Source organism: Bemisia tabaci, chromosome 6, assembly GCF_918797505.1.
Source record: "Bemisia tabaci chromosome 6, PGI_BMITA_v3".
Lineage (NCBI taxonomy): Eukaryota > Metazoa > Arthropoda > Insecta > Hemiptera > Aleyrodidae > Bemisia > Bemisia tabaci.
This window is the reverse complement of record NC_092798.1, coordinates 17,035,780-17,062,487: the sequence shown is the minus strand read 5'-3', so window position 1 is coordinate 17,062,487 and position 26,708 is coordinate 17,035,780. Positions and strand designations below refer to the sequence as shown.

At 43.1% G+C, this 26,708-nt stretch overlaps 1 protein-coding gene across 1 annotated transcript; it reads right to left on the bottom strand.

Moving 5' to 3' along the window:
* Positions 1 to 210: 210 nt before the first annotated feature.
* LOC109039156 (uncharacterized) lies at positions 211 to 26,708 on the bottom strand. Its single transcript, XM_072301471.1, is given in 10 exon segments — positions 211 to 2,563; positions 2,681 to 4,167; positions 4,169 to 4,844; positions 5,466 to 5,546; positions 5,899 to 5,997; positions 6,182 to 6,248; positions 12,535 to 12,720; positions 13,221 to 13,317; positions 13,779 to 13,917; positions 26,308 to 26,708. Coding segments are annotated over 9 exon segments (3,441 nt in total). The 5' UTR covers positions 13,906 to 13,917; positions 26,308 to 26,708; the 3' UTR covers positions 211 to 1,942.

The following is a 26,708-nucleotide window of genomic DNA, read 5'->3' as shown; positions in this document are numbered from 1 at the left end:
TATACTCTCTTCTGAATGTCAAATAAATCAAGGGTATATTGGTAGGGGGAGTTTCGATTCATACATAGCTCGGTGATTTGGGACACTTGGGTGTATTTTTGGGGCGAAAAAAATCCTCCAAGTCCGTTAAGCTTAATCAGAGGGTATGAAAAATTGGTAGAGGATGATAAAGGACACAGGCAGACCAGAGAATAAGAATTCTTATTACAGTTTGGCTTTAAATAATTTATTTTTATCATACCAACTGCCGACATGAAGGAACTTAAAACATCAACCATGTAACATTAAATTACGAATAAAGCGCAAAAGAAGTCAACGACTTCCCTTGCAAGATTAAAACAATTATTTGTACACATTATATACATAAAAATGTAAGCTTTTGCACATAACGCCAAAGGTAATGTAAGATAATTCAAAACTTTAAGTAATTATTATAAGGGGCTAAGAAGATATTTGACCCCATATTGTCAAAAAGTCACAGCATTGCACATTGTGGAGAAGATTTTTGATCAACTATGAGAATGAAAGTTTTATGAAACTCTTACATGACCTTGCAAAATGGCAAACAATTTTTATTTTATTTCAAAGTATGAACAGGGTTCCCCTTTTTTATAATACATATATTCACAATAAGTAACAGGATATGAAAAACTACAGTCTTAGAATTGCGGGCTGGCAAACCAAATATTCTTGACAAAGATTTGCAGCTACATGTTAAGAGATGGATATAAGATAACAAATGAAAGAGGACTTAAATTACATTAATTACAATTAAAAAAATATCACATAACTAATTTTTATGCTTTCAGGAATAAAGAAATTCCCTTACACTAATTTGAAAATCCTTTAACGGAACGTTAGGATTATCCTAAAACTGTTTTTTTCATTTTGTAAGAAATCAAACGCGATTAAAGTTACGATGGTCCTGCCACCCTTTATTCAATTTTGACCCGTTAGGATTTTATTTTAAAAATAAAACATGAACTGGAACGGGCGAAAGTAACTACCCCAACCATCGCACGTTATGAATCCAGAGGCATTGGAGTACGAATCCCATTGATTCAAAGGTAAGTACAGACATTTAAAATCAACGATGCCGCACCTCCTTGATATCTAAAAGATCTTTAAAAAATTTACATTCCTTAAAAGCTTGTAATGCTGTTAGTAAGGAGGAACTAAGGAACTGGAGTACTTTGATACCCTAATGAATTTCAAATACAACCCCGGAAAGCACGATCTCTTTTGCAAGAGACGAGAGAACGATTACGATGATAAGGGCATTCCTTGTGGATGTACCGGTGTAGCTAAGACTAATACTATAAAGTAACTTAAGTAACCTATCTTTGGTAAAATTAGTTTTTTTTTGTTTTTTATATATACAAAAAAAAGTAAGCTATCCATAAATTAAGAACCATCATTTTTATTCGATGGAGGGTTCCAAAATCATGGAAAATCTTTACAAAGGAAATTAAACTATTTTAAAAGTCCTTTGTCATTCAAACCCTAAAAATGATATAGACAGATTAAAGTACGATTGCTAAATAAATAAAAGTCGTTAGCATCAACGTTACAGGTAGATTTTTATAGACGACGGAAGCGCTAATCTAATTAGCCCTCAATAGGCAAAAGAGAACTTTTAAGATCCCAGATAAAAGACAATTCAAATTGACACAAGCTTTACATTCCTGTATTACAATTTTTAAGGTATGTGACGAGGTTTGGAGTAAGTAATTGAAGTAGGATGTCAAAGTCAATATCATGACAGAGTAACAATCAGAGAACTTAATAACTGTCACTATTGCACTGAATCGAGGAACTAAGTTACCACAAAGAGGTATTAAATACCATGTCACAAAAATTAAAAGTCAATCAATGTTCTGCTTTATTTGCTTAAGATTCCCACAGGAGTCTTGAAGGCGTAAACTGGCGACTCTTTTCTCCGCTATTTGACGCTGGTTAGTTCTTTATTCACAGTTGTCTTCATTTGTAAACCAGCGCTAACTTTCTCAATTTCCCGGGCGATACCACCCTGACGAAACATGGATGCAATTGGAATAACTCCTGGCGGGGAGGAGAGTCGCCCATTATTTCCGCTGACGAATTTTTTGGACATAGAATTACCAGAGGACGAATGATTCCCGGATACCACGCTTGCATTTTGTTGACGTGCATAAATCATGACCGAAGGATCCGTTATGTGCCTCACAAACTGATTCTGTCCCGGCTTTGTTGTGTTAATGCCACTACTATTATTCCCATGCGGTGCCGGTCGAATGAACTGTTTACGGTCTATCTCATTTAGCTTCGGCATGTTCATAGGCTTCGACCTAACTGGCGAGTTATCTTGTTTGAAACTGGGGTTTTTAATTGGTCGCTGTTGCAAAGAGGGAATTTTCAGGGACATGTTCTGTTGCAAGCAATTGTTCAAGTTGCTCACAGAATGATTATTCTTCGGCGATGGGGAAGCCGGCAAAATCTGAGGATTTTGAGCAGACTTTACGCTAGGGCTAGAATTTCCGTTGATTTTGAATTGTATTTCTTTGATCCTGTTGAGATTTTGCAGCTAGGTGTGCTGCAGCATTTGAGAGGACGGTTAGATTTTGCATAGAGACTGGTATTGATTTCGGTCCATTTGTAGATCCGACTTTGCCTGTATTAAGTTGGGGTGGAATTTTATTCACTTGTGGCTTGATGCATACCGGTGGGACACTTTTGGCCTTTTGAGTGTGATATTGGAATGATTTGTTGAGGAGGAAGTATGGACAGTTCCAGAGGAGGCGCCAGAAACGGAGGGTCTCGTTAACTGGCTTGTTGGTGAAAGGTCAAGAGCACCTGTGCTTCCGACAGTCCCTTTCTTTTGACCGTCATTTTTCTTCATGTCTCGATTTTCAATCCGCGTTGGTGCTGTATTCTCTTTTTGGAGTGATATTTCGATGCTCCCTGCTTGAATGCATGGCTCGTTTTTATTTTGTACGACAGTCTTCGATGTATTTGTAGTCTTGGAGGTGCTTGTTGAGTGAGTTACGGTTACAGAGGGTAGGTTGATACTCATTTTCTGTAGACGGACTAGAGGTGAAGTTGAAAGGGATGCAGAGGATGAGGAAGAAACGGAGGTTGATACTGATGTAGAGTGCGAGGCTGAGATTGAAGATTTTACAGTTTGACCATTATTTCCTTTCAGTCTTGACGCATCTTTTTTACTGTCAACGTTGAAAAAGCTTTGCATTTTTGGACCATTGACCAACATTATCTCTAGGGATGGTCTCAGATTATCTGCCGCTTTCAGATCCTGGTTATTATTCAGAAGTTTGTCTTCGTCCAACTTACGTTTTTCAGCCGCAGTTATTTTGCTCACAGTTATTGATGAAGGTGGATGTAGCAAAGGAGATTTAGAACGACTCGAATTAGAATCACAGGTGGTGAAGATGAGAGGGGTAGGACTCGACTTCCTGGTAAAGGAAGTGGAATTTGGTAGGGATTGAGGTAAGCTCGGTGGTCGATATGACTTTTCTGGTACTTTGGGTACTTTTGCATCAGCCACTTTGGAGGCCACTTCTTGACATTCGAGATCTTCATTAATTACATCCATCGCACGTTTCAACTCGGCATTTTCTTCCGAGACGCGGGAGCCTTGAGAGCTATCATCAGCAAACGAATTGTGCGCTATGTTATCATAATCCTTACTACTATTGCAACTGCCACTCTTTAATCTAGAGGTACTACTAGAAATATCACTACTACTACTAATTTTGGAACAACTTCTATCCGTACTTTTCCGTCGTTCGTTAGTTTTATTACTGAGTTTGTTTGAAACGTTAGTAATACCAGCGTTGTTGTTAAAGGTGTTCGATTTACTATCATTTGCGGAATCTGCTGTTAATCTGGGATTACTACTGTACATGGGAACAACCTCGCCCACTGTTCTTGATTTACTAGACGACTTGGACGGCTTATCGTACTTTTCGCAGGCAATTATTGGATTGAGTTTCACTTTCAGTTTCATAATATCATTGCCTTCAGACTTTAAGATTGTCGCAGGAGGAGTTTTCTTGGTGTGGCGATGATGGTGATGGTGATGATGGTGATGATGATGCTTTCCTTTCTTGCTTTTCTTTTTAACTTTGACCTCTGATCGGTCGTCGATTTCCTCTGAGGGATCAATGACCATCTTCTTCGTCATCATCCATATCAATATCCCCGGAGCTTTCTTGAGAAGTTACTTCAGAATCTTTGTCTTTCGTTTCATCTTCTGTCGGGGATATCCAAAGTCGTCCCTCATCATCATCATCGTCAAAGTCATCCGTAATTTCTTCTATGTCATCTTCATACTTTGCGTCGTCATCAAATGAGTCCATTTCGTCTACATTACTAGGAACACTGGAACTGGGGTAATCAGGTGAGGTAGCAGAAGAGTAACCTGACAAAGCGTCTGATTCTATCGCGGTCTTTTTCTGCTTTTTTCGTTTGGTCGATGTGCTTCTACTCCGCCGACGGGGAGATGCTTTCTTATTAGAAGATCTTGTTTGCCTTGCATTCATTCTTAATCTCTTAACTAGAGATAAATCATCTAATTCATCAGCTTCATCTTTGGTACTCGCTTCGTTCGACTCATTTCCAGAATCCGACTTCCGCTTGGAAAATACATTTCCTCTTAGCTGTCTCCCATTAGTTGTGTTTGTTGTTCCACTCTCTGAACTCGAATTGGGACCGTTTCGGGGCCAGCTATTCCTTTTAAAATCATTCTTTGGAGCTGAGTAACCATGCGCACCATTTATGTCACTGTTTGATTCAGCAGGCACAGCTGCTCGCTCGAGGATTCTATAGCTGAATCTCATGGGGGTAGTCTGAAAAAGTGATAATGCATCAGATAAGAATTGAGATCTAACTTACAAGATAATGTAAAGCGCATTATTAAAAGAAAAGTTCTAAAACTGCAAAAATACTTTTGCGGTACTGCAAAGCATTTGTAGGAATTCAATGTGTAATTCAATGAGAGGGTGGTCTCAATAGAGAGTTACCGTTTTGGGGGTTCTCTGACATTGTGCAAACTGGCAGTATCACCATCAACTTTTGACCAGTTTCAAAGATTTTGTCTTGGTTATGGGTGCTTTTCTCGCCTTTGCCTAGACTCTCTTCCCTACCCTCATTTAGACTCTCTCGATAGATTCACTTTTAGCTCTAGTCCTAAGATTGCTGGAAATGGGAGAATCACTGATTTTAGTAATGTAAAGTACTTTTTATGAGTATCACTACCTATATAGGGCTATCTTTCACTCAAACGTTGTGGGGCCATTTAACATAATTTTCCCTTTGAAGCTAGTTTTAACCTGTGGTTCCTAAAAATGTCATTGCCATGCTGACTAGATGGAATTTCGTAGCTATTTACAATGCCTTGCTGAGCATGCATTAAAAAAAGGAAAGAAATAGAGTTGTTGATCGGAATCTAGAAACTTAAAAACACTTACCCGATCCCACATAAAAGTGTAAGCAACATCCATCAAGCTGAAATCTTCTGGAAGACATTCTTCTTGGTATATAATATCGACCTGAAAGGAACAAAAATATGAGAAGTTAATAAGCTTCGTTATAATTTCATCGGCATGATTCAGTTGTGCAGAGACATTTAGGACCTGTAAACCGTGTCAAACATGTCTTACTACCTCGGATGACACCTGAGCTTTGATTGAAGCAAATTTCCGAATAGCCTTTAGGGAGTCATGCAAGGCAATAATTGGACGCTCCGACTTATCTTTAAAGTTCAAGCCGTGCATAGTTGTGAACAATTTGATGCTTTCTGTTGAGATGCGACAGGGCATCAACTTCTACGTTACATTACTTCTTCTGATTTATTACATTAATAAAAAAAAAAAAACAGAGCCATGGCTCATTAATATTTACCATTTGTTCGGCAGCTAGTCCGTACTTCATTCGCACGAACTTCTTCAAATGATTTATCGTCACAGCAGCCGGGCATTGAAGATATCGTTTGTGCGGCAACTGAAAATAATTAAGAGAGGACTTATTAGGATTCAGAAAGAGTGGACAACATTTGAAAACAGCAATTGTTGGTTACATTGGTATTTCACGATTGTTTCATTACTCATCCCACTTTCTTTGGAAGTTATTACTCTCAAGCTTATAAAGGAGAATCTTAGAGTAATAAGTGATAAAGTAAACTTACCAATTTCATTTTCAAGGAATCATGCTCATCTCCGGCTTGGCGGCATTTTTCATCATTGTTATTCATCCTGGAATAAAAAAGAGAGTCAGTCAGTAAAACTGAATGTATACAATTTTGAAATTCAAATCATGAAAAAACCTTTTCTCTAGGAGATTCAAGCATGGAAGGACAGAAGAAGAGAAAGAACAGAAATAGTTTGGGCACGAAGACAAATATACTCTTCATGAGGACAATTAATTAAGTTAATGACTGTAAAATTTTTCATTGCCAGTTTGCATAACCATTATGAGTAGTCAGATAGGATTTCAAAGATGATTTGACTGAAGTCGCGATGAAGATGTGAAATATATATTTTGCTTGCTAAAGCTCAACTCACGAGAAACGGGTTATCTGCCTGTCCATAGAGCATCCGTATGTCTACGTTAAGTATGGTGCAGGATGCTAGTATACTACACCATATTAAGCGAGACTATAGACATTATGACTGTATCTTACGAACGGCACATGGCCTTTTTGGTTGGACTTCGTTGTTCCTCTCATCGCTTTCAATTCAGTGTATCCATATTGCACCAGACAATATGGAAATGAACACTAGTAAGAAAAAACCGCTTGGACCAATGCCGCATTGCATTGACTTAAGTGTGCAGTTTCTTGTCGCCGGATTTAAGAGTCTTGAACTCTTGTTTCAAGCGGATTTTGCATAGATTCAAGCGGATTTTGCATTGATTCAAGCGGATTTTGCATTGAAACATGAGTCCAGACTCTTAAGTCCGGCGATAAGAAACTGCACTCTTGAACCAAGGGGTTTTTTTGACCAGTGAATATCGACGTCTTTTTACTAGTGTAAGCAGGATCGGCTGCACATCATGAAGTCGATTTAGGGCGGGAAAGGCACGCTGCGCGAACGGCTAGACTTGGAAGTTGCAAACAGGAGAAAGGAGGGCAGCAAGAGAAAATTAGGCGCGCAAGTCAAACTGGTGGAGGAGATTGCTCGCGGTTCGGTGATTGAAGTTCACTTGACGTGACGATCATCGTTATGGCAGCGTCGCGCCGAGTAGCGCCGCGGCGCGGCCGAGATGGGAGGAGGGAAAGGGGTGGGTGAGTGTAATAAATTCAGTGGCGCGTAGCGGTGCGCTGCGCCGCGCCGGGCGTCTCTACTTTCCTCTATCCAGCGTCTTTTACGCGAAGAGACTAGCGCCGAGCGCGCTGCCCGGCAGAGGCGGTCGACGGCTGGCAACGTCGAGTGCCGGCACGAAGCAGTGCGGAAAGTGGACAGGGAGCGGGTTTGCCACGAAAATTGGATCCGTGCACCGGCAGCCGGGCCGGTGACTTTACAACAAGGTACTGCGCCCCCTCCCGCCTCCCGCTTCGCCGGCAGACTTGATCTCATGCTAGTAAAACCCGTGACATCGCTGCACTCCTGTTCCCGCCTCGCTCCATTACATTACCTATTCGCTTCTCCCCTTCCTGTTTTTCCGAGCCCTCGGGATAATTTACAATATTGAGACGAAGCTTATGAAATGAGCTTTATCGGGAGCCTATACAGCAGGGAGACACCGGGAAAACCCTTGCTGGCTCACAGTGGATCGAGTCAATAGGAAGGTCGTACAAAATCTGGAAACATCAAAAGCTTAGAACTCCGTTAAATCAAAACTTTGAGATTTTAAAAATGATTCCATTGGTTTCCTCGTAAGATTTTCTTATAAAAACACCCCTCGAAATTTGAAATGTGGCCAACTAAACACCAAAATTGCAGTTACTTGTAGTAAAACATTTCAAGTGCACGACCTTCCTGATTGACTCGATCCATCGTGTGGCTGTTTGCATCGCTCCTAGGAGGGCTGGAATTTCCATTGGATGCACCCTGGTCAAATCCTACCACAACGGTGTCCGAAAGACATTAGTTTCCCAAATTATTTTCCATCGCGAATATCACAGATGGAGACTGTTGATTAGGTTCTTTGGCAGTGAAGTTTCTACAAGCACCGGGGATTCAGCCCGATGATTCAACCCCCAATGTGGAGGAAGGACCAGTGCATGATGTGCAAGTTAGAAGAGGAGGGCCGAAAGTTGGGTTTGGAGGTCAGTACATCGAAACCTGCGAAACTGATTTAGGGAGGTGATCATCAAAGCATTGAGTTTGGAGATGGGTAGTAGATCAGAGGCTGCGTGGAATATAAGCACTTGAGTGTGCGGTGACCCAAGAATCCCAGGATTGAAGACGATTAAGCTATCTAGGAAAGGAGCGTCTTAGCAATTAGCATGGAGGGCTATAGCGATCCTAAATGTGATCTTCGTGGATCAATGAATATTCGTAAAAGAACAAAATGAGCAATAAATTATAGCGCTGTAGTGGAAAGTATTTTAACCTAAGTAGTACGTACATATGAGAAATTTTACAGATAAAGAAACTGACACAGGATATTTTAGGAGCAACGGAGGTGAATTTCTGGAAGAGGTCTGCAAGAAAATCTAGAAAGGATCGGGTCCGTAATGAAAGATGGCGTCAGGTCATGGAAGTCGAAAATAAAGTCGTATTCGACGTCATAACCAAACAATTTGTCTTGTACGGTTATGTAGATAGGATGTCGGAAGAGGGGCTGCCAAAGAAAATGCTTGATTGGGTTTATCCTGGAAGAAGACGAAGGGAAACCAAGTGAAAGGATGGCAACAGGGGTTTTTTAATGAAATGACAGAGTGCCAAATCCCTGATGGACTGTGCAAGAATAGGTCACTGTGGCGATTAGGTGTCGCAGAGCGCCGGAGAGCGCCGTGAAAGCGGCTCTCCAGTGTGTGTACCACAGATGGAGCAGATTGATGAAAAGGGATTAAACTGGTACGATTTCAGCTTTGAAACAATGCAAGGTGATTATACTTCAGCCTACCCAGGAGGTTACAACTATTCTTTCATGTACCTACACGCGCGTAAAGTGAATCCCGGCTCTTGGGGCTATCCATGTGATGTGATTGATCATTAATGACGGTACTTTCTGTCAGGTGGAGTAGGGGGTGGTATTACATTGCATTAGGGGTGCGGATGCATACCGGGGAAATGCTCAGAACATCAATGAGGTATCCTTTTGAAATCATTAAAAGGATTTCCCTCTCTTTCTCTCCTCCCCCGCTTCGTGTTTGTCATAATTGATACATCTTGCGTACCCTTGGCACGGGTGTTGCCGCGCCCCATGAGAAATCCGTAAAGGTTTTTTTTTTTACTTGTATGTACATCGCATGCGAGACGCGAGTTGATGGCATGCCCCCGGAACCCATACCGGCTGCGAATTCACACAGTAGGACAACCCGGATGGCAGAAATGACGAATAGGTCGACGCGAACTGTACTCGGTGCCGCGCAGCCCGAGCTGGCGGTTACACCGAAAGTTGGGCTTCGTTAGCGGATGACTAATAATTATCCAAGATCATTAAACAGTGCTGGCAGCTTCGAGTCAGAATTTTTCTACTAAAACCGGCAGAGAGTCGATATAGAATTATTGCATTTAGAGGAAAGAGACATATTGTAAGATACAAAACTGCACTAACAATTGGCCGTACAACCGCAATACATCGTTTCTCTCACGAAAGAATGTAACAGCAATTCCGTGTCATTCGATTAATCTGCGCAAATTGCAATTTAACCAGGAGAATTTGAGGATTTAAATTTCACAAATTTTTCTTCTGGTCTCATGCAATAATCAGACAAATTTTCGACGAAAATCATGCGAGTTTTTTCTCGTAAAACATTGAAGTGTTCGAGTCAAATTTGCAACCTAGGAAAAGAGTTTCGTGCGAGAGACGACGAATATTATCGGCATCATGAACGAGACACAGTAATTCGATTTTTGCCGAAAAAACTCGAAATTCATTTTTCCGTGCGCTCCCAAAGTTCCGAGTCAAAACTTTCTCTTCACATAAAATTGGGGTGATGAAGACACCGAGTCCAACGTTTCAAGCGGATGACGTCAAACATCCGTTGTTTCCGAAAGTTTCCACCGCAATTCCGTTCCGAACAATATTGGACCTCGTCACGTCATTCCTGAACCAATGTTTTTTGCCGCAAATGCTCCGGTTCGATGCTATTAATATGATTTGACAGGTGACCGTGCCGGAGCACCCGCAGAAGGGACGTGAAGGAATATTTATCGTCACGTGAACCTGCACGCGTATTGCGATCGGCAGAATCCAGTTCTATTCTCTCTCGGCTCTCCACTTCCACCCCAACCTACTCTCATCGGGCGCCGCACAATGGATCAGCGTCGATAGGAGAGATCGGACAAAATTTGGAAACTTTAAACGCATACAACTCCACTTATACAACACATTGAGGTTCTGAGAGTGGTTCCATTGGTTTTCTCGTAAAATTTTCTTCACGGGGCACCTCTTGAAGTTCAAAATGTGACGAAATAAACATCAAAATTTGCAGTTTTAGTCAACAATTTCATGTCCGACCTCTTCCATTGGCTCGATCCACCGTGCGCCGCATTGAAGCGTGGGCTTCGCTCCATCGCATTGAACCGACGTCTCTTGCAGTGGTGAGGCCGGAATGATCAATCTATACTATAAGCTCCAAGACCTCCTAATTTTGCGAAACTGGTGACGCTTAGTTCCAGCGTTCTACCGGGCCGATTTTCATGATTTTTGCGGTTATCGACGGGCAATTGTCTCTAGATAAGCCAACTCCTTTCAGATTTTCAAAATATGGCCCAGGTGTTTTTATATTACGTGGTAAAGTTGCGAATTCTCCCATTTAAACAATGTAAATTTATACTTCTTGTCATAGTTCGTTTGAGCGTTCTACCGGGCCGATTTCCATGATTTTTGTGTAAATCGACAGGTAATAGGCCCTAGATGAGCCCGCTGTAATCAGATTTTGGAAAAAGGACCCAGGTTTTTTTAAAATCACGTTATAAAAGTGAGTGAGTTTACAGAATGCTCCGATACTGCTACCGCTATGCGCGGGAGGATGCGCAGTGGTTGAGGAGGTTGCGCAGTAGCTGTGTAGCCTGCGCATCAGCTCTACACTTATTTACACAAGATTTGCGCCGACGATTACATGTCGAGCGGTGGCCGGGTCGTCCAAGACGTCGTTTGCGTCCACTATGAAGTCGGTGTAGGTTCGATCCCCGATTCATGATGTCCTAATTATTACCTCACTATCATTTTTCATTGTTTTACTGCAATATTTCATCAAGCAGTCATTCCAAAACGCGTCCTTTTAATTTTAAAGTAATTTTAAGTGAAGTTTAAAATTAAAGTATACCTCATATCGTAATTTCTTAGGGGAAAAATAAAACTAACATTGCTAGGAGGGTAAAAATAAGGCCGCGAGGCGGCCCATTGATGGCGCGGAGCGCCCTCAGGGGGTTGGGCCGCGTAGCGGCCAGGGGGCGTAGCCCCCTAGTTATCGATATTGCCCCATTTGAAGCTATGGTAGAGAATCGATTATTAATGGTTCGTTGCGAACACCCTGTTCATTGATTCTTCTCCATAAGTTTAAATGGCAGATCAATCGATATATCGCAATGCACGCCACGCCACTAGTCTAGCAGAGCGATGAGGTGATAGAACTGAGGTCTCTTACCGAACAACGCGGTGTCGAGTCAAAAGGAGAACATATTTTTGAACATGATCATATTTTACGTCCAATTTTTCGTTCGAAAAAATCAAGAATTCATTTCTTGGCTAATAAGTTTCGTCTTCAGCTTAAACTCGGATTTTATCGTGTTCGAAAAAAATTGACTGCTCGTAACTTTCATGAAGATGGATAATATGCAATACACGTTCGCCCCCTCAAGATCTTAAATTGAGTTTTTAATATCCATCATTTAAAAGTACTTCTACTCTTTACGGGTTCTCGATTTCAAAAGGAAAATCTATGAGGGCATAAGAACTGACACCATCGTCCTCCCCCCCCCCCCCCCCAAAAAAAAAGGCACATTGATGGCAAAAGGAGAACAGAAGAAATCCAAACAGAGCAAAATCGTACTATCACATGCATGAGAAAAATATGAGTGTCAGGAGCATATTATTCATTGGACTTTTTTGAGAGAGCTTGCACAAATGCACACCGAAAAAGTTTTTATGCCATTTTCACACGTAAGCACTGATCAGAGACAAGTGTCAAGACAAGGGTGAATAATTTGGGGTTTCCCTTCACGAATACGTTTTCATTAAAATACACGTCTCTGAAAATCCAATGCACTGAAGCAATCGAGATAAATCGCTCCGATCCTTCTTGCAAAATAATAGAAAATCTCGGTAAACACTGCAAACTTCCTCGATATTGAAATTTATTGAGAGGGAAGAAAAGGGAATTGAAGGGTGTGGGTGTGATGTAGACATTGATAAGGGTCTTACCCTGCCTCGTAGTATTCCAAAGATAAACTGATGTTGTCGTCGGGTGAATAAAAGGCCGAGGGTGGCAAATTGACCGCCGTGGGCGGAGGGTCCGAGCTTAGATAGAATTCTTTCCTGCGCTTCATCTCCTTCGCGAAAAGACCGGGCACCATTTTGTACGTCAGACGCTGAATGGTGTAGTCGGGCCTGTAAACCAAGAGCAAACTTACGTTATATCAAGAAGCACATGACAGCTAGTGGCAAAATTTGAATGATCGATTCGCCATTAAAGACAAAATTCGAAAGTTCAAGACCTCTTTTACCCCACCTAGGGAGAGAATTAAACTATGCAACTATTATTGACAATGCTATTACTTGAGTTGTTGTAATTTTCATTTACACATTTATCAATGATCGATTTCAATCGATTAGAGGTGTGATGAAAACGACGAAGATGGGAAAACACAACTAAAAATTAGATCGCAGGATGCAAGAAGTTGCCTTTAGGTTTTGGAAAGTTTCTAGGCCTCTTAAGTGAATGTTGCCTCCCCCTCCCCCCTCAAAATTGAGTCTCACAAATCATTTTCGACAAACAGGTGGCAGGCCAAACGAGTTACATAATCATTGACTGCATTTAAAATGCGATTCATCATAAAATGGTGAATTCACTTGAGAATACTAAATACGCTCGAAAAATGGTCACGCACCTGATACTTAGGTGAGGCTTTGTCTTGTAAGCTTGCACATCACAGATCGGGCAGAATTTGTTCTTTTCAAGATACTTGACGATACATGTCCAACAGACTGAAACAAAATCAGAGGAAAAAATAAACAGTTAGTAAGTTCGAGGGAAAAATATAAAATACTGACTTAGTAAAACTGTCACACCCAACACACGGGCATCTTTCGGTTGGAATATTAGTGCCACCCAAGTTTGTAAAAACCACCCATCTTTTCATAAGAGCTTCTCACAGGAACTTTTAACGAGAGAGAATACTATGAAGAAAAACTTGTGAAGAGATGTCTCACTTAAGACAGGATAGTCTGCGACGCGACGGATCAAAATCGAGTGAGCAACTATTCGCGCAGCAAAGTATCCAATTTTGCCTACTCTTCAAATTTGAAGGCGTATTCGTCGTTTATACGCTTTTTCATGCTTCCGGATACAGAAACGGTTGCCATATAATTTGTAAGGCAGTAGTAATTGCTTCTATGTTCCTTCCCCTGAAAGAAGAGCGTATTATTAAAAGTAATTGCATACTTACACGTGTGCAGACATTCAACAATGGAGGCGGCATCAACGAAGTAGCCGCCACACAGGACACAAATGAGGTAAGGGTTCACCTCACGAAGCTGAAGGCGCTTCTCGCTTTTCGCGAGTTCTTGATCCATTGCGACTTCGCGCTGAAACAAACATACGACACCAAACATTAATACATGTTCAAGGACACACGTGATATACGAAAACTTATCAAAACTACAGGGTTCAAGATTGAGTGAATAGAGAAAATGAATAAAAACGCGGGGGAAGTCATTCTGATAAGGTTTGGGATGAATTGAAAGTAACGTTTTAAAATTTGCCGTAAAGATTTCACATAATCGTCAGGTGAAACTTACTAAATCGATGAACTACGTAAACCAGGATGAAAAGTTCGACCGTTTGAACATTACGAGAAGTGCTCGCTAATTCATCACTCTCAGCGGCGGAGACGCGGGCGCAGATTTATTTTTTACGGGGGTGCAAACCTGAGCGACGCTTGCTTTACGAAACAGGGGAGGGGGATGGGTGGAGTAACATACCCCGGTTTTCGGCAATACGTATTCTATGAACGTTCCCTAAGCGCCCCCTCTTAAGAAGTGTCTGCACCCTAATATGCTCTCATTTATACGTCAAAAAAAATAAACATAGTAACAAACAAACAAAATAAAACATCGATCTTTTCGAGGCTACATAGATAAAACAATTAGCGCTGATAATCATGGGAGATTCCAGAGCGGAGAAAGCGACGCGTTCCGTGGGATGGTCGAACTCAGAGTCCCTGTCCTTTTCCAAAATCCCGCTAGGCTGAACGTCATGGCATCAGCTTCGCGTCGCCGGGGGTCCATTTGGTGAGCAAAACTCTGGTCACCGAAAACAAAGGAACTCTCGAACCGGGAGAGACAAGAGGAGGAACGGGATTTCTACTACATTTCGACTTTCAAATTCCCTGAATTTTCTCGATTTATTGCATAAAGAACCTCAGTACAACTCATTTGTCACAGAGGTGTAATCCTATCACTCTTCCGAGGTTCAGTTAACTGACGACTAAAAAGGTTATGGCCTTTTTTGCTCCTTGTGTGACCTAACTATCACACGGTCCTATTATGAAAAAGTATTCGGCTTAAAAATACATAATGTTCAAAATACTAAAATTTCCACTTGAAAAAGCAAAAGTTGTAGAGTCAACACTATATTCCCGGGGATTCCCTTTTGATTTCCTCCGAAATTTCATCCCCTGGGTTTCCCCGGTTTTTCTTGATAGTTGGAACTCTGGAATAAATCGTGGATTCATGAGTATTGGTCCAGAACCGTTCCTAAAATTCAGCAAAGCCGATGATTCTCCTGAAAATTTAGGGGTCTTCGCTCTTTCAAGGGGCGTTAATTGAGGGGGGGGGGATATAACTTTAAAAAAGAAAATGTCTTATTTTTGCCTCGCATATTGCACTTCTACGAGGAAAATCTTGAGCAAATATTACAGAAAATCGCACCGATTTTTTCTCTCTGATTTCATGCAAAAATCATACAAATTTGGGGGAAAAATTGCCCGGGCACATTTTTGTAAAAAAATCGGATTGTTTGAGTCATTGTTACAACTTGGAACGGAGTTAGGTTTCTTCGCACGAATGTGCGATGGACGAGGTGAGAAACAGTGACGAAGCGTGAATGATCGATTATCGAGACTTTCCCATTTGAAGCGACAGAAAAGACTCGATCACTGATGCAAACGCCCTGGTTATCAATCTTTTCCCATGGGTTTAAATAGCAGATCAATCGATACATCGCAAAGCACGCCACGCCACTGATGAGAGAGAGGATTCGTTGACGCAGAAGGTGGTTAAGTTGGAGGGCTCAGCTCGTGGGGCTCGGGTCGAGGGAACGGTGCGGGGTGCGGGGTGCGGGGTGCGGGTGCGCTGGGGCTGGAGTCGGGACGCGTGGGCACTCGGTCTCGGAGGAAGGAACCTCGGGGCTTCCCATGCGGCGTCGGTGGCGGCGGAGGTTGCGGCGGCGGCGGCGGCAGCACCACGTTCTGTGCCGGAATGGCCGTCGAGGGCGGGGCTCGCCGCGGCTCGGGCCCGGCTCCCTGGCCTTAACCAGTCTTCATCCTCTCAGGGCTCCAAGCTCTCTTCCACTCCGGCTAGATTCAGCCGAAACTCGTCTAAACTCATCCCAACACCCAGACTCAGCCTCCCATCTGTACCACCTCGGTTTGGACGCCGCAGCTCGTAAAAAAAGGCCATATACTTCCCGGCACCTCTACAATCGCTTCTTGGAGCAGTATGGGATCCAGGGGGCATGGTAGCATGACCTTCTCCTCGATTCAACAAGAGCAGGAAAAGAAGAAATCAGGGGTATAGAGGAAATGACAAAAGACATAAAGGACAATGGAGGGACTTGGAGGACAAGGCCTAAACGTGCAGTTTGTTGACACTTTGAGAAATACGTGTTTGAAGTTTTCGAAACTCCATGGATCCTTATGGAGGAAAGAAAGTTCGAACTGAATTTTTTATGCGTAAAAATTGGACTTTGGAAGCGAATATTTCACGCACAGAGTATGGGTTAAGACTAGCTTTACTTGAAATCATTGATGACTCAATTTTTTCAAAAACATGCACTTATGCGCCTTGTCCTCCAAGCCCCTCAATGAGTATGACCAGAATAAAAAAAATCGAGTGCGTGCTTCTAACGCGAAGTTTTTGGTAGAAGAGTTTGCTCGGAAAAGTATGAATATAAAACCATATATAGATGCAGAAAGATTCCAGCAAACTGTTAAGACCCTTTCTTACGTTCGATTTTCGTCATTTGAAGGCTTTTCTTCTCCATTTTATACTAAGAAAAAAATGCTTTGAATGAACTAGTGTAATACGCGTTAAAGATCGAAGAGCGTTAGCGATAGTATACGTTTTTTTGGGTCAGATTTTCTTAAATCTTTCTCTTGAAAAACTTGGTTGCCGACGACAAAGAAACGAGAATGCAGGAGACTGAAAAAAAACGTGAAAGGTTCCACGCAAATTAAACGCTAAGGGATGGATCTAGGGCTATTTGGATGTGCTCACTGTTCATCGCAACTTAGGCATAGTTTCGCCCCTCACGGACACAAAAACTTGGTGCGTGGGATCGGAAGTTTAGGTCATACAAGTCCCTGAAGTTTTTGGATCCCACATCCGAAAAACTTGGGAGTACAGCTCAGGGCCGGATTTACTTATTTGCCGCCCCCTTCTCATTCGTTTTGAAACATCAATAAAAACCATCAAGTGAACGTGCCAGAGGGAAAGAGAAGTAAGACGCGTTTACTCATGTTGGTCACAGTTTTTGCGAAAGCCCTGTCAACACTACCAGCAAAAGTTCAAGGAACTTGGCGCGAAAGTTAAGTTCCGTAAACCTATCTCTGTATAGACAAGGCCCCCATTTATAAGAGATGAACCAACAAATTATGAAAGAACAAATATAAATGTGGTTTAATAATTTTAACTTCCGCCGCCGCGCCGCGCTGACCGCACTGTGTTTGCGCAATGCGTGAAGCATTCCTACAGTCTTACATGCGCTATGCGTTTCGCGCCGACCGCTGCTGCACGCACTGTGTTTGACGCAATGCGTGAAGTATTCATGCAGTCTTGTAGGCGCTATGCGTTTCACGCTGCTCGCTGCCCGCTGCTGACCGCAGCGACCGCATCGTCTTTGGCGCAATGCGTGAAGTATTCATGCAGTCTTGTAGGCGCTAATATGTGTTACATGCCGACCGTCACGCCGAGGGTTTCACCTATTCACCTCACGTTCTCGTCATCATTGCTCTCTGCGCTGCGCTGTTCCGGGCCAAATTCCGTGTTCGTTTAATCTCTTAGTCTTAACGCGACTAATTAAAGGTGCTGTCTATTTTATCACAGAAAGACGACGAAATTAGAATCACACTCTCAGGAAATGAGAGATTTTGTCACCTTTTCTCGTTCGTAATTTTTTTTTTTTTTTTCTGAATCCGATTTTTCTTTATAGCTACATTTAAAAAAATTGCAAAATTTGCCGCCCCCTAAATTTGCCGCCATGGGCCTCGGCCCATGTGGCCACCCCCTTAATCCGGCCTTGGTCCAGCTACCGAGGTTCGGGTCCCATATCTGAAGCATTTTAGCACTTTAGTTGACTCCATGTAAGTTTCATACGAAGCACTGAAAACTGTTTGACCCGAACTTCAGGTGGACCTCGAGTTTTCGGACGCACGATCCGAAAACTTCAGAAATCCATATGACCTAAACTTGGGTCTAATGCACAAACTTCTTTTCCCCTTGTAAAACTTTTAGAAAATTATGATGAAGATGAAGAAGAAAAGGAAGAACAAGAGCAAAGAGAAGATGGCGAGGAGGAAGGAGAAGGTGAACGGAAGAAGAGGAAGACGAAGAAGAGGAATAAGAAGGAAAATATGATGGAGAGAAGAGAATGGCGAAGAAGAGGGATAAGAAGATGAGAAATTCAAAGGGAAGGAATGAGAAAAAGAAAAGGAAGAAGTGGGGAAAAGAAAAGAGGAAGTGAGAAAAAGAAGGGAAGAAAAAGAAGAGCGACAAGAGGATTAAGGGGAAGGAAAAGAGGAGGCAAAGGAGGAATTATTTGGCAATTGGTGAGAAATGAAATCAATAAAAGAGGTGCGAGAAATTTTGGCGTTCCCACGGTTGGCGCCCCAAGCGACTGCGAACTTTTTGGGCTACGGGCTTGAAATCTCCTCTCGTTCACGATACTAATTCTTCCAGAATTTATCCCCATAGCGTTGGTTTCAGTTTTCACTGCTGGGATCGGTACATAGCAGTTCACCTCATACATTGCAACAACAGCAGGCCGCGCACACCTTAATTGCTTGCGTTGCGCGAGACATTTAACGACCTTTCTGCGAATGCCAATCACTTTTGATAAGCAACTGCAATCCCAGCAAGGAGAGCTAATTAGGGGCAAGTATACTTTGTCAGAAAAGTAGCGGGATATCTTCATACATTAGAGTACTTAAGCGCAAGGAGTTTGGAACTATCGCATCGTCGAATTAGTGGTGGTATGTCCGAGTTTAGCATAAGGTTTACAAATAGGATTCTAATACGGGCCTCTGTGTATGAAATAAAAAAATTAGAGTGTTTTCTACGTTCAAAACTTTAAGGAGACAACCATTTATACACCGAGAAGCTCGGGAATCATGAACGAATTAACAAATATTTTTATCAAACATTAAATGGTTATGGTTTATTTTTGCAAAAAGAAATCTGCTCTTACAGATACAGAATTTTGCTCCCCGTTCATTTTTATCATTCGGACTTTATATGTTAGAAATAAACATTAGCGCGGAGATTTTGAGTATGGTAGTTATATAGACGCATTTATAATGGTCATTTTACAGGCTTTTGAAAATTCAACCATTATTGGATTTTTTACCATGGCAATTTTCACAAATGTATTTTTCGAACCAAAAACTCGTGCGACGAGACATTCTGGCTAAATCCGGTCGGTTCGCCGTTTCCCGGAAAAAAGTTTTCATATCAAGGTTGCCAAATTGACTCAAAAGGTGCAATTTTTCATCCGAAAAATGACCGTGCAATGTTTTTTCAAGATGTTTCCGATTTCCGCACTTACTATGACGAAAATTCAGTTGAATCTTCATTTGTGAAGGCCCATAACAGAATCCTAGTAAAAATACAATGTCTGGGTGGTCATTATGCAGGGTCTCTTGTATTTTTTAATTTTGAAAAATCCTGATATTTTCCTGATTTTTCCTGATATTTTATAAAAAATTCCTGATTTTTCCATTTTGAAAATTCCTGATATTTTCCTGATTTTTCTTCGAGAAATTATCGGAAACAAAGACGGCGCGACGACTCCTGGCACGGTAGGCAAAAAGCAGTGAGACTTCTCCGCTAAGGAGATTCTAGTAAGAAACATTCCTGATAAAACGTCCGATTTTTCCTGACATTTTCCTAATTTTATCCTAATCGGCCAATATTCCCGATATTTTCCGGTTTTCCCTGATGCTAGACACCCAGTTATGCAACATTGCTTTTGAGTTGCATTCTTTCCCGTTTAGGGGCGAGTCAAGGGAGGTTAGATCATCACGTCTCCATTAGCTCGGCGGCATTCGAGCAGAAAAAAGGCAGAACCAGTCAGATTTCACCGAGGCGCCTCGCCGGCCGCCGCGCGCCGTCCCAACTCAAATATTCATGAAGGACTCGGCCGTCGCAATCGCAATCGAATACGGCCGGTACGCTCGCGAAGGACGCGATCAGAAAGCCGCGATGTCCTGCGCTGTCGTCGCGAGGTGTCAAGAACAGTGACGTCACGGTCACGCGGCGGAGCGACGCGGCGCGCTAAGGCACGCGGGGAGGGGGGGGGGGAGTCGATGCTCTTGGCTCAGGTACCACTGCTGCACGGGCTACGCTGCGTTGCGTTGCTGCCCTCGATATTCGACTCTTTTACGGACCGCGACGGAGGAGAGTCGATTCGATATCGACGTTCGCGCACCACCCTTAACGACCCTTCGGTACCGTTCGTAAAATACGTTAAAGTCCCCCTTTTTTAGTCCCGAAAAGACAGCCGATTGAAAACTCTAGATATGAGTTTGTATTCGAACTTTGGGCAGTTCGCCAGAGATAATCTCATGGCTCTAGGGTGGATCAAACTAAACCCTCTTAATTTATTTTTGAAGAAAAACAAAGCTGAAAAATGATCAATGTTATTTTTTTAAAATAAATTAAACGATTAATTGCCACCTTTTATAGATCTCTCGGCTTATATTGTCGAAAAAAAGGCGAAGTAAAGCAGTCCTGCAAGTCTCCCTCTCCTCCCTGAAATGCCTATTAATACAGGAACGGGCTTTCTCCCCCCTTAGCGTTACGTATTTTATGAACGACCTCAAAGGTCCATTGCAACAAAAAGGGTTACGAGCATCTGTTTTCGCTAGTTCGCTTGGCATCTTAGGGTTCAGCTTGGAGATCCGGAAAAACAATGGGCTTCTAGGGGTTCCGCTTGGAAATCCGGAAAAACAAGAAGCTTTTCAGATTCTGCATAACGTCACAATGTGACAAGGAAGATATTCCGCGATGCGACAACAGCGACGACGAACGTTGATCGCGTCCGTGAAGAAGTCATGCGTGACAACCTGACTCCTGCTTCGTCTCTATGTGATCGCCTGATGCTCCGTTCATCAAAACCATCACCCCCTTTCCCCCACCGCTGTATCATCAAAAATTGGCCAATGACCTACCGCGCCGATCTCGCGCACATGGGGAGTCGTTTACCAACCGCGCGGAGACCTAATTCTTCTTCTCATAAACGGATGGTCGAGTACCGATCCCGATGACAGATCAAGACCGAGGGTGAGAGGCCGCCTATGAGGGAGGGAAGGGGGGGTTTGGGGACTTCTCCCCAAGCATATGCGGACGTTCGGAGGCATCTATTTCGAAAAAGTTCGGAGCAAAAACCCCTAGCTTCAAAATTTAGGGGCTGTCTGTAAATGAAGTCGGGTCCTTAGGGGTGGGTGGGAAAGGGGAGGATGGTAGGATGCCTGACAGGTGGGCGGGAAGAGACAAACCAATCCTGATGTGTGCCGGACATCAAGTCTGAAAAATTAGGGGGCGGAAGGTTTCAAACCGAACTTGACGTTGAGTTTGGTTTTGATGTGTACCGCAGGTCGATCTTCCTTTAAAAATTATTCGATTTACTGTTAAATTCTGATCATTGGGTAATGTTAAGCTTCAACCCTCACCACAACTCCCCCCCCCCCCCCCAAAAAAAAACCCCGCTTAATAACGCAGAGTTAAACCATTTAACCCTTGGATGCATTCATTTGATACTCTGGAATGTAATTTTTACTATACTCTGGAATGTAATTTTTACTAACTCCTATGTGTTAATTAGCGTTTTCCACACAAACCATACTTGGCTGTTTTGAGTCAGGCGATGTTCTTTTGCCCATTTCGATCACGTGCTTTGTTTGACTTGATTATATAGAGATTTTCTTCTTAAGGTACTAAACCCATACAGTTATGTACAATTGAATACATTTTGCGTGCGTGCTGTGAGTATAAAAAGCGGAGCGGAGCGGGCGGAGCGGAGCGGTTAAGTAGGTCGCATAAATAGCTGCACGTAATCAAACGTTCTCCTTCAATTAAGAATGTAGGCAAAAAGGGCTCCTCAGAGCACGAATAGTGGTATCCGAAATCACTTCTTTCTTCAAGCTCTGAGACTACTATGGTTAGAGCCTGAAGAAATAATAACATCGGACCCAACGCCATGAACATGAAGATGGAATACATACATTTAATTTTAATTATTCCCAATGCTCTTTTTAAACGTGCAACGTTCAATATCTTTCAAAATCGGATTAATTGAAGTAATTTTGATTCTTCTCCTCTCATTTACATGACGTTGACGAGGACTGTTTTTGAGGTATGTAAGTTGCACCCTTCATCTACGCCAAAATACAAAAGAAACATTTTTAATTGTTTCCTATTCTATTTAGGAAGAAATGCCATAAATTTTAGATCCATATCTAATGGAAAAAGTTGATAGTGAATTTAATGCGCAATTTTTGAAAGACACATTTTCAATTCAAAGAGATGTGTAGCGGCAACATGGCTCGCTTGAATCCAACCCGTGGTTGCCATAACCACCTCGGCGAGCCGTCTAGCTGCGCTACTGGCTATTTTCTCCCCTCGGAGGTTTCCTTGGCAACGTTGTCAATGAGGCATATTCGGGTGCGCCGGGTTGTCCTGTTCGTCCCTATTCCGCCGCTCGTTAGTATTGAATTATTAATTACTGCATTACTCTCCTTGAAGCGGCGACTTCACACTTCGGGAGTTTATAACTGAAAATTTAAAATATTCCTAATTAAATGTAATTCTGAATCATTTCATCTGTCAGTTGTGGAGCTTTTCATCATGATAAAGAATTCACAGAAAAATAAGGAGAAAAAGAGGAGAGGGAGGTTGCAATGAGTAGGATAAGAGGGAAAAGGAGGAAGGAAACAGTGGAAAGAAGAAGAAAAAGAAAGAACACAGAGAAAATAGTAGGAAAAAAGAGGACAGAGGAAAACTGAGAACATAGTACAGAAGGAATATAAGAAGTAAGAGAGGAATGAGAAGAAAGAGCGGAAAATTCAAAGGAAGGAGAAAAAAAAGGAGAAGAAAAAGTAAGAAAGTAAGAAAAGAAAAAGAGCGATAGGAAAATAAAAAGGAAGAGAGTTAAGATAAGAAAGAATAAAGATAAAAGAGTAGGAAATGAGAAAAAGAAGAAAAAATGGGAAAATAGGAAAGAAGTAAGAGGTATAGGAAAAGAATCAACGACATTTAGGGAAAGAAGGGGGAGAAAAAGGAGGAATAAGAAAAGGGAAGACAAAAGTGAAGAAGAGAAAAGAGAATAGGGAGATAGAAAAGAAAAAGAGGAAAGAAGAAAAAAGAGAGGATGTATGGGGACCCTTCCAGTTCGGTGTATATCTCTTGATCGGTGGTTTTTCTCGCAAATTGGGGACAAGGGGGTTCGTCCATAGGCGCACGTAAAAACAAAAGTGTTTTCTTGCAGAATCACCAAAACTTCTGATAGCGCCTTCCATGATAGTACCTGTCGGCGCTCAAAACGATCGCGATTCCTTGTTTTTGAGATGTCTCATACGTTGACCTAACTTTTGCCGCTGCTTCACGGACCACCTCCGACATTTATCCGAGACCTCATAACCCCCCACCCCACCCCCACCTGCGACGAATTCACTCGATATGAGTTGAAAACTGACTTTAAAAAAGGAGGGTCGATAAAATGTGCGAACCGTGGGTAGTGTCGTAGGAGGCAGGACGGTAGGCTAACACGAGGGATCGAACACCCGGTTCATAGTGGTCCATCCTCCTCCATTTAAAAGCTCGTCCGCGTGGCTGGTAACAGGTACTCCTCCCTCGGCCCTCGCCGTTGACCGCGCCTCCCACACAATCCTCTCACCTGCTCACCTTGCGCCGGCGATAATCTCGGAGGGAAATTAATTCACCCTACTCATTAGTTGGCACACAACATGCATTACTTGTACTTCCGCATTCCACATTCGGGGCACTTTTTTACTAAAAGCAATGGGGAGGAAGAGGAAGAAGGGTAGAACAGTGGCGATTTTCCAGGTTGACAACATTGTTTTTCCGCCATTTACATCCAGAAAAAGTCGATTTTAGGCGAGGCAAGCTGCGTCGCTGAGGAATCGATCTTTATGCGTGCATTTAAATGGAGGAAAAACAGTGTTGCCAACTTGCAAGAATCGCTACTGGGGTAGAGAGGGAGACCCCGAAATAGTTCGAGGATTTGCTAGTTGTTAAATTTCATTTTGACATGCATACTTCGTGATGTTAGTAATCGTTTCTAATGTCCACCAATCGCTTCTAATGTAAAACCATTGGGGGGGGAAAAGGGAAGAAGGGTGGAGCAGTGGCGATTTTCCAAGTTGGCAACCTTGTTTTTCCGCCATTTAAATCCATTAAAAAAATTGATATTAGGCGAGGCAAGCTGCCTCACTAAGGAATCGATCTTAGTGCATGCATTTAAATGGAGGAAAAACAGTGTTGCCAACTTGCGAAAATCGCTACTTGGGTAGAGGCTCCGAAACAGTTCAAGACTTTGCTAGTTGTTAAATTTCAATTTGACACGCATACTCTGTGATGTTAGTAATCGTTTCCAATAATGTCTACCTCGCAGTCCCTTCGAACTGGCTGTCGAGGACGGATAATATATGAATTCCTTTAAGAGGAAACTGAACACTGAGAAAAATGAGAATACGCTGAATCAAACACCGGAATCAGCACTTCAGAGCATACGGCGGATGGTGATTTTGCTTTCCCATTCCAGTCCACGTGGACTGGAGCACAAGGACGAGCGTTGCGTAATACGGCGCCCCCTCCCCTAATTTTGAAAGTTACAAATGCGGAAGAGAGGAAAGGGGAGATGTTCAAAGGTCGGGTTCGCGGAAAGGGCTGCGGATGAAAAATTCCGGGAAGCGCAAGTCAATGGCGCGGGCCGCCAATTAGTGACCTGCGGATCTGGAAGGAAGGGGGGTGGGAGGGGAGTGGTGGCGCGTTTACGAGCGGTGCGTGGACGCGTAGAAAGAGACGTGAAATGTGGCAACGGATCCGAAGCTGAATGACAGGCGTGCAGCACAGCTTCCGTCGGTGTATTGGTTTGTTTGTTTACATGCGCAGTCGACGGAGTTTCGGGCATGCGCACGCAGCCGAGTCTACGCGAAAGTTCAGAACTGTCTGATCATGCACAAGTGCATGCGCATACTTACCGAGTGAAATTATTCCGACGAAACACCTTGAACTACGTTTTTCTTTCCGGTTTTCTTTTCTTTAACCTGTTTGCTCTTCCTGTTTCATTCATAACACCTGCTGGATTGTGGTGTGCAGAAAAAGAGGTTATTCCTAGAATTTAGTTACTTTGCATCTAGTCTTCTCCGATTTATACCCCCTCGGATCGACAGTTATTTCAGATTTTAAAAAAGCGTCGATTCCAGCGACAAGGCACTTCGTTTTCAAAACTCTGGGAGTCTTTCTTATGTAATACATCGATATCACATATGGGGGATTCCGGGATTCCCACCCTAAATTTTCGAAGTTTTATAGCATCTGATCCAAGATGCAGTTCGAGTCTACTTCGTCCAATATGGACGTTCTTCCTTCCTCATTTATCTGTTCCTTCCTTCTTCCCATCTTCTCCTTCCTTCTTCCCTTCTTCTCCTTCCTTTCTTACGGGCGTACGCCTCCTACCCCCCCCCCCCTCCTGGATCCGATTATGATATCACAGTGTGGAATTCATTAGTGCATAGTTTTCACAACGGTGCGTGGAAACTTCAGAGCAAATCCTCAACCGGCTGCGGAGAAGGCATTCGTTCGTCAGCAGTTGTCGTTGACACGAGAGACGTGATGCAATCCGAGTGCGACCGCTCTGCTGACGGGTGTGAAAATCCGGCGAGCTCCTGAAATAATAAACATGCCAAAACGCACAACGCGCCAACAGCCGAGCAGGGGAAGACAAATTACCATGCGCATTAGCGTTCGAATGAGTTTCCAACGTATGGCGAGCGTGGGCGAAGGGGAGGGGCGGGCGGGGGTGCATCGAGCGGTCGCGCGCGTGTAATAGACTTTCGACTCCCGTCCATGCATGGGAATGCCGCCCGACATACGGCTTACTATTTCTGGCTACGTGGAAGCGAGGCTCATCTTAATAACAGGAAGAGGAGGATTCGGGGATGGAGGGAAGACCTTTCTCACCGGGGATGAGCGCAGGGGAGGGACACCGATATTATTCGGTGGGGTTGATCGTATTAACTCACTCGCTCATTCAAAACAGAGAGGGAAACCTGTCATCTTCCCGGAATAATTTAAACTGGCTCCACATCCACGCATGACGGTCCCAGGAAGCGCCAACTCGGCCGAGTCTGGCGGGATTGATAACGTGGTCTTTATCAAAGAATACATTCGCGCATGCGCAGCAAGTTAGGATCATGCACCGATGAGAATACCATGCACTGATGAGATAAGGTTTCTTACCTGATTACGCCGAACCGCGACAACAACGGCCGTCACGATCTACCGACCCGCGGGTGACGTGACAACGTTGCACATTTCAAAGCAGAAGTCCGAAACGGAGAGAGATTCCTATTCGTCACGGTACGTTCACTTCGGCACCGTTAGCGCGCGCGCCCGGATTTTCGGCGACTCCGACCTGGAAAACACTCCGATAACGCGAAAGCGACCGGGAACGCAATTGAACACACTGAACGAACGCGGAATTGGGGACCGATCCGGTATCGAATGTCACTGTTGGGTCATAAAAATCGGATTTCACACGGGGAAGTGAACCGAGAGAGTGAGGTTAGGACGAGCAGCGACGTGGCGTTCGCCCTGGCGGAGGACTTGACTCGATCTGTCGGCTTCCTCGTAGGCCGAGG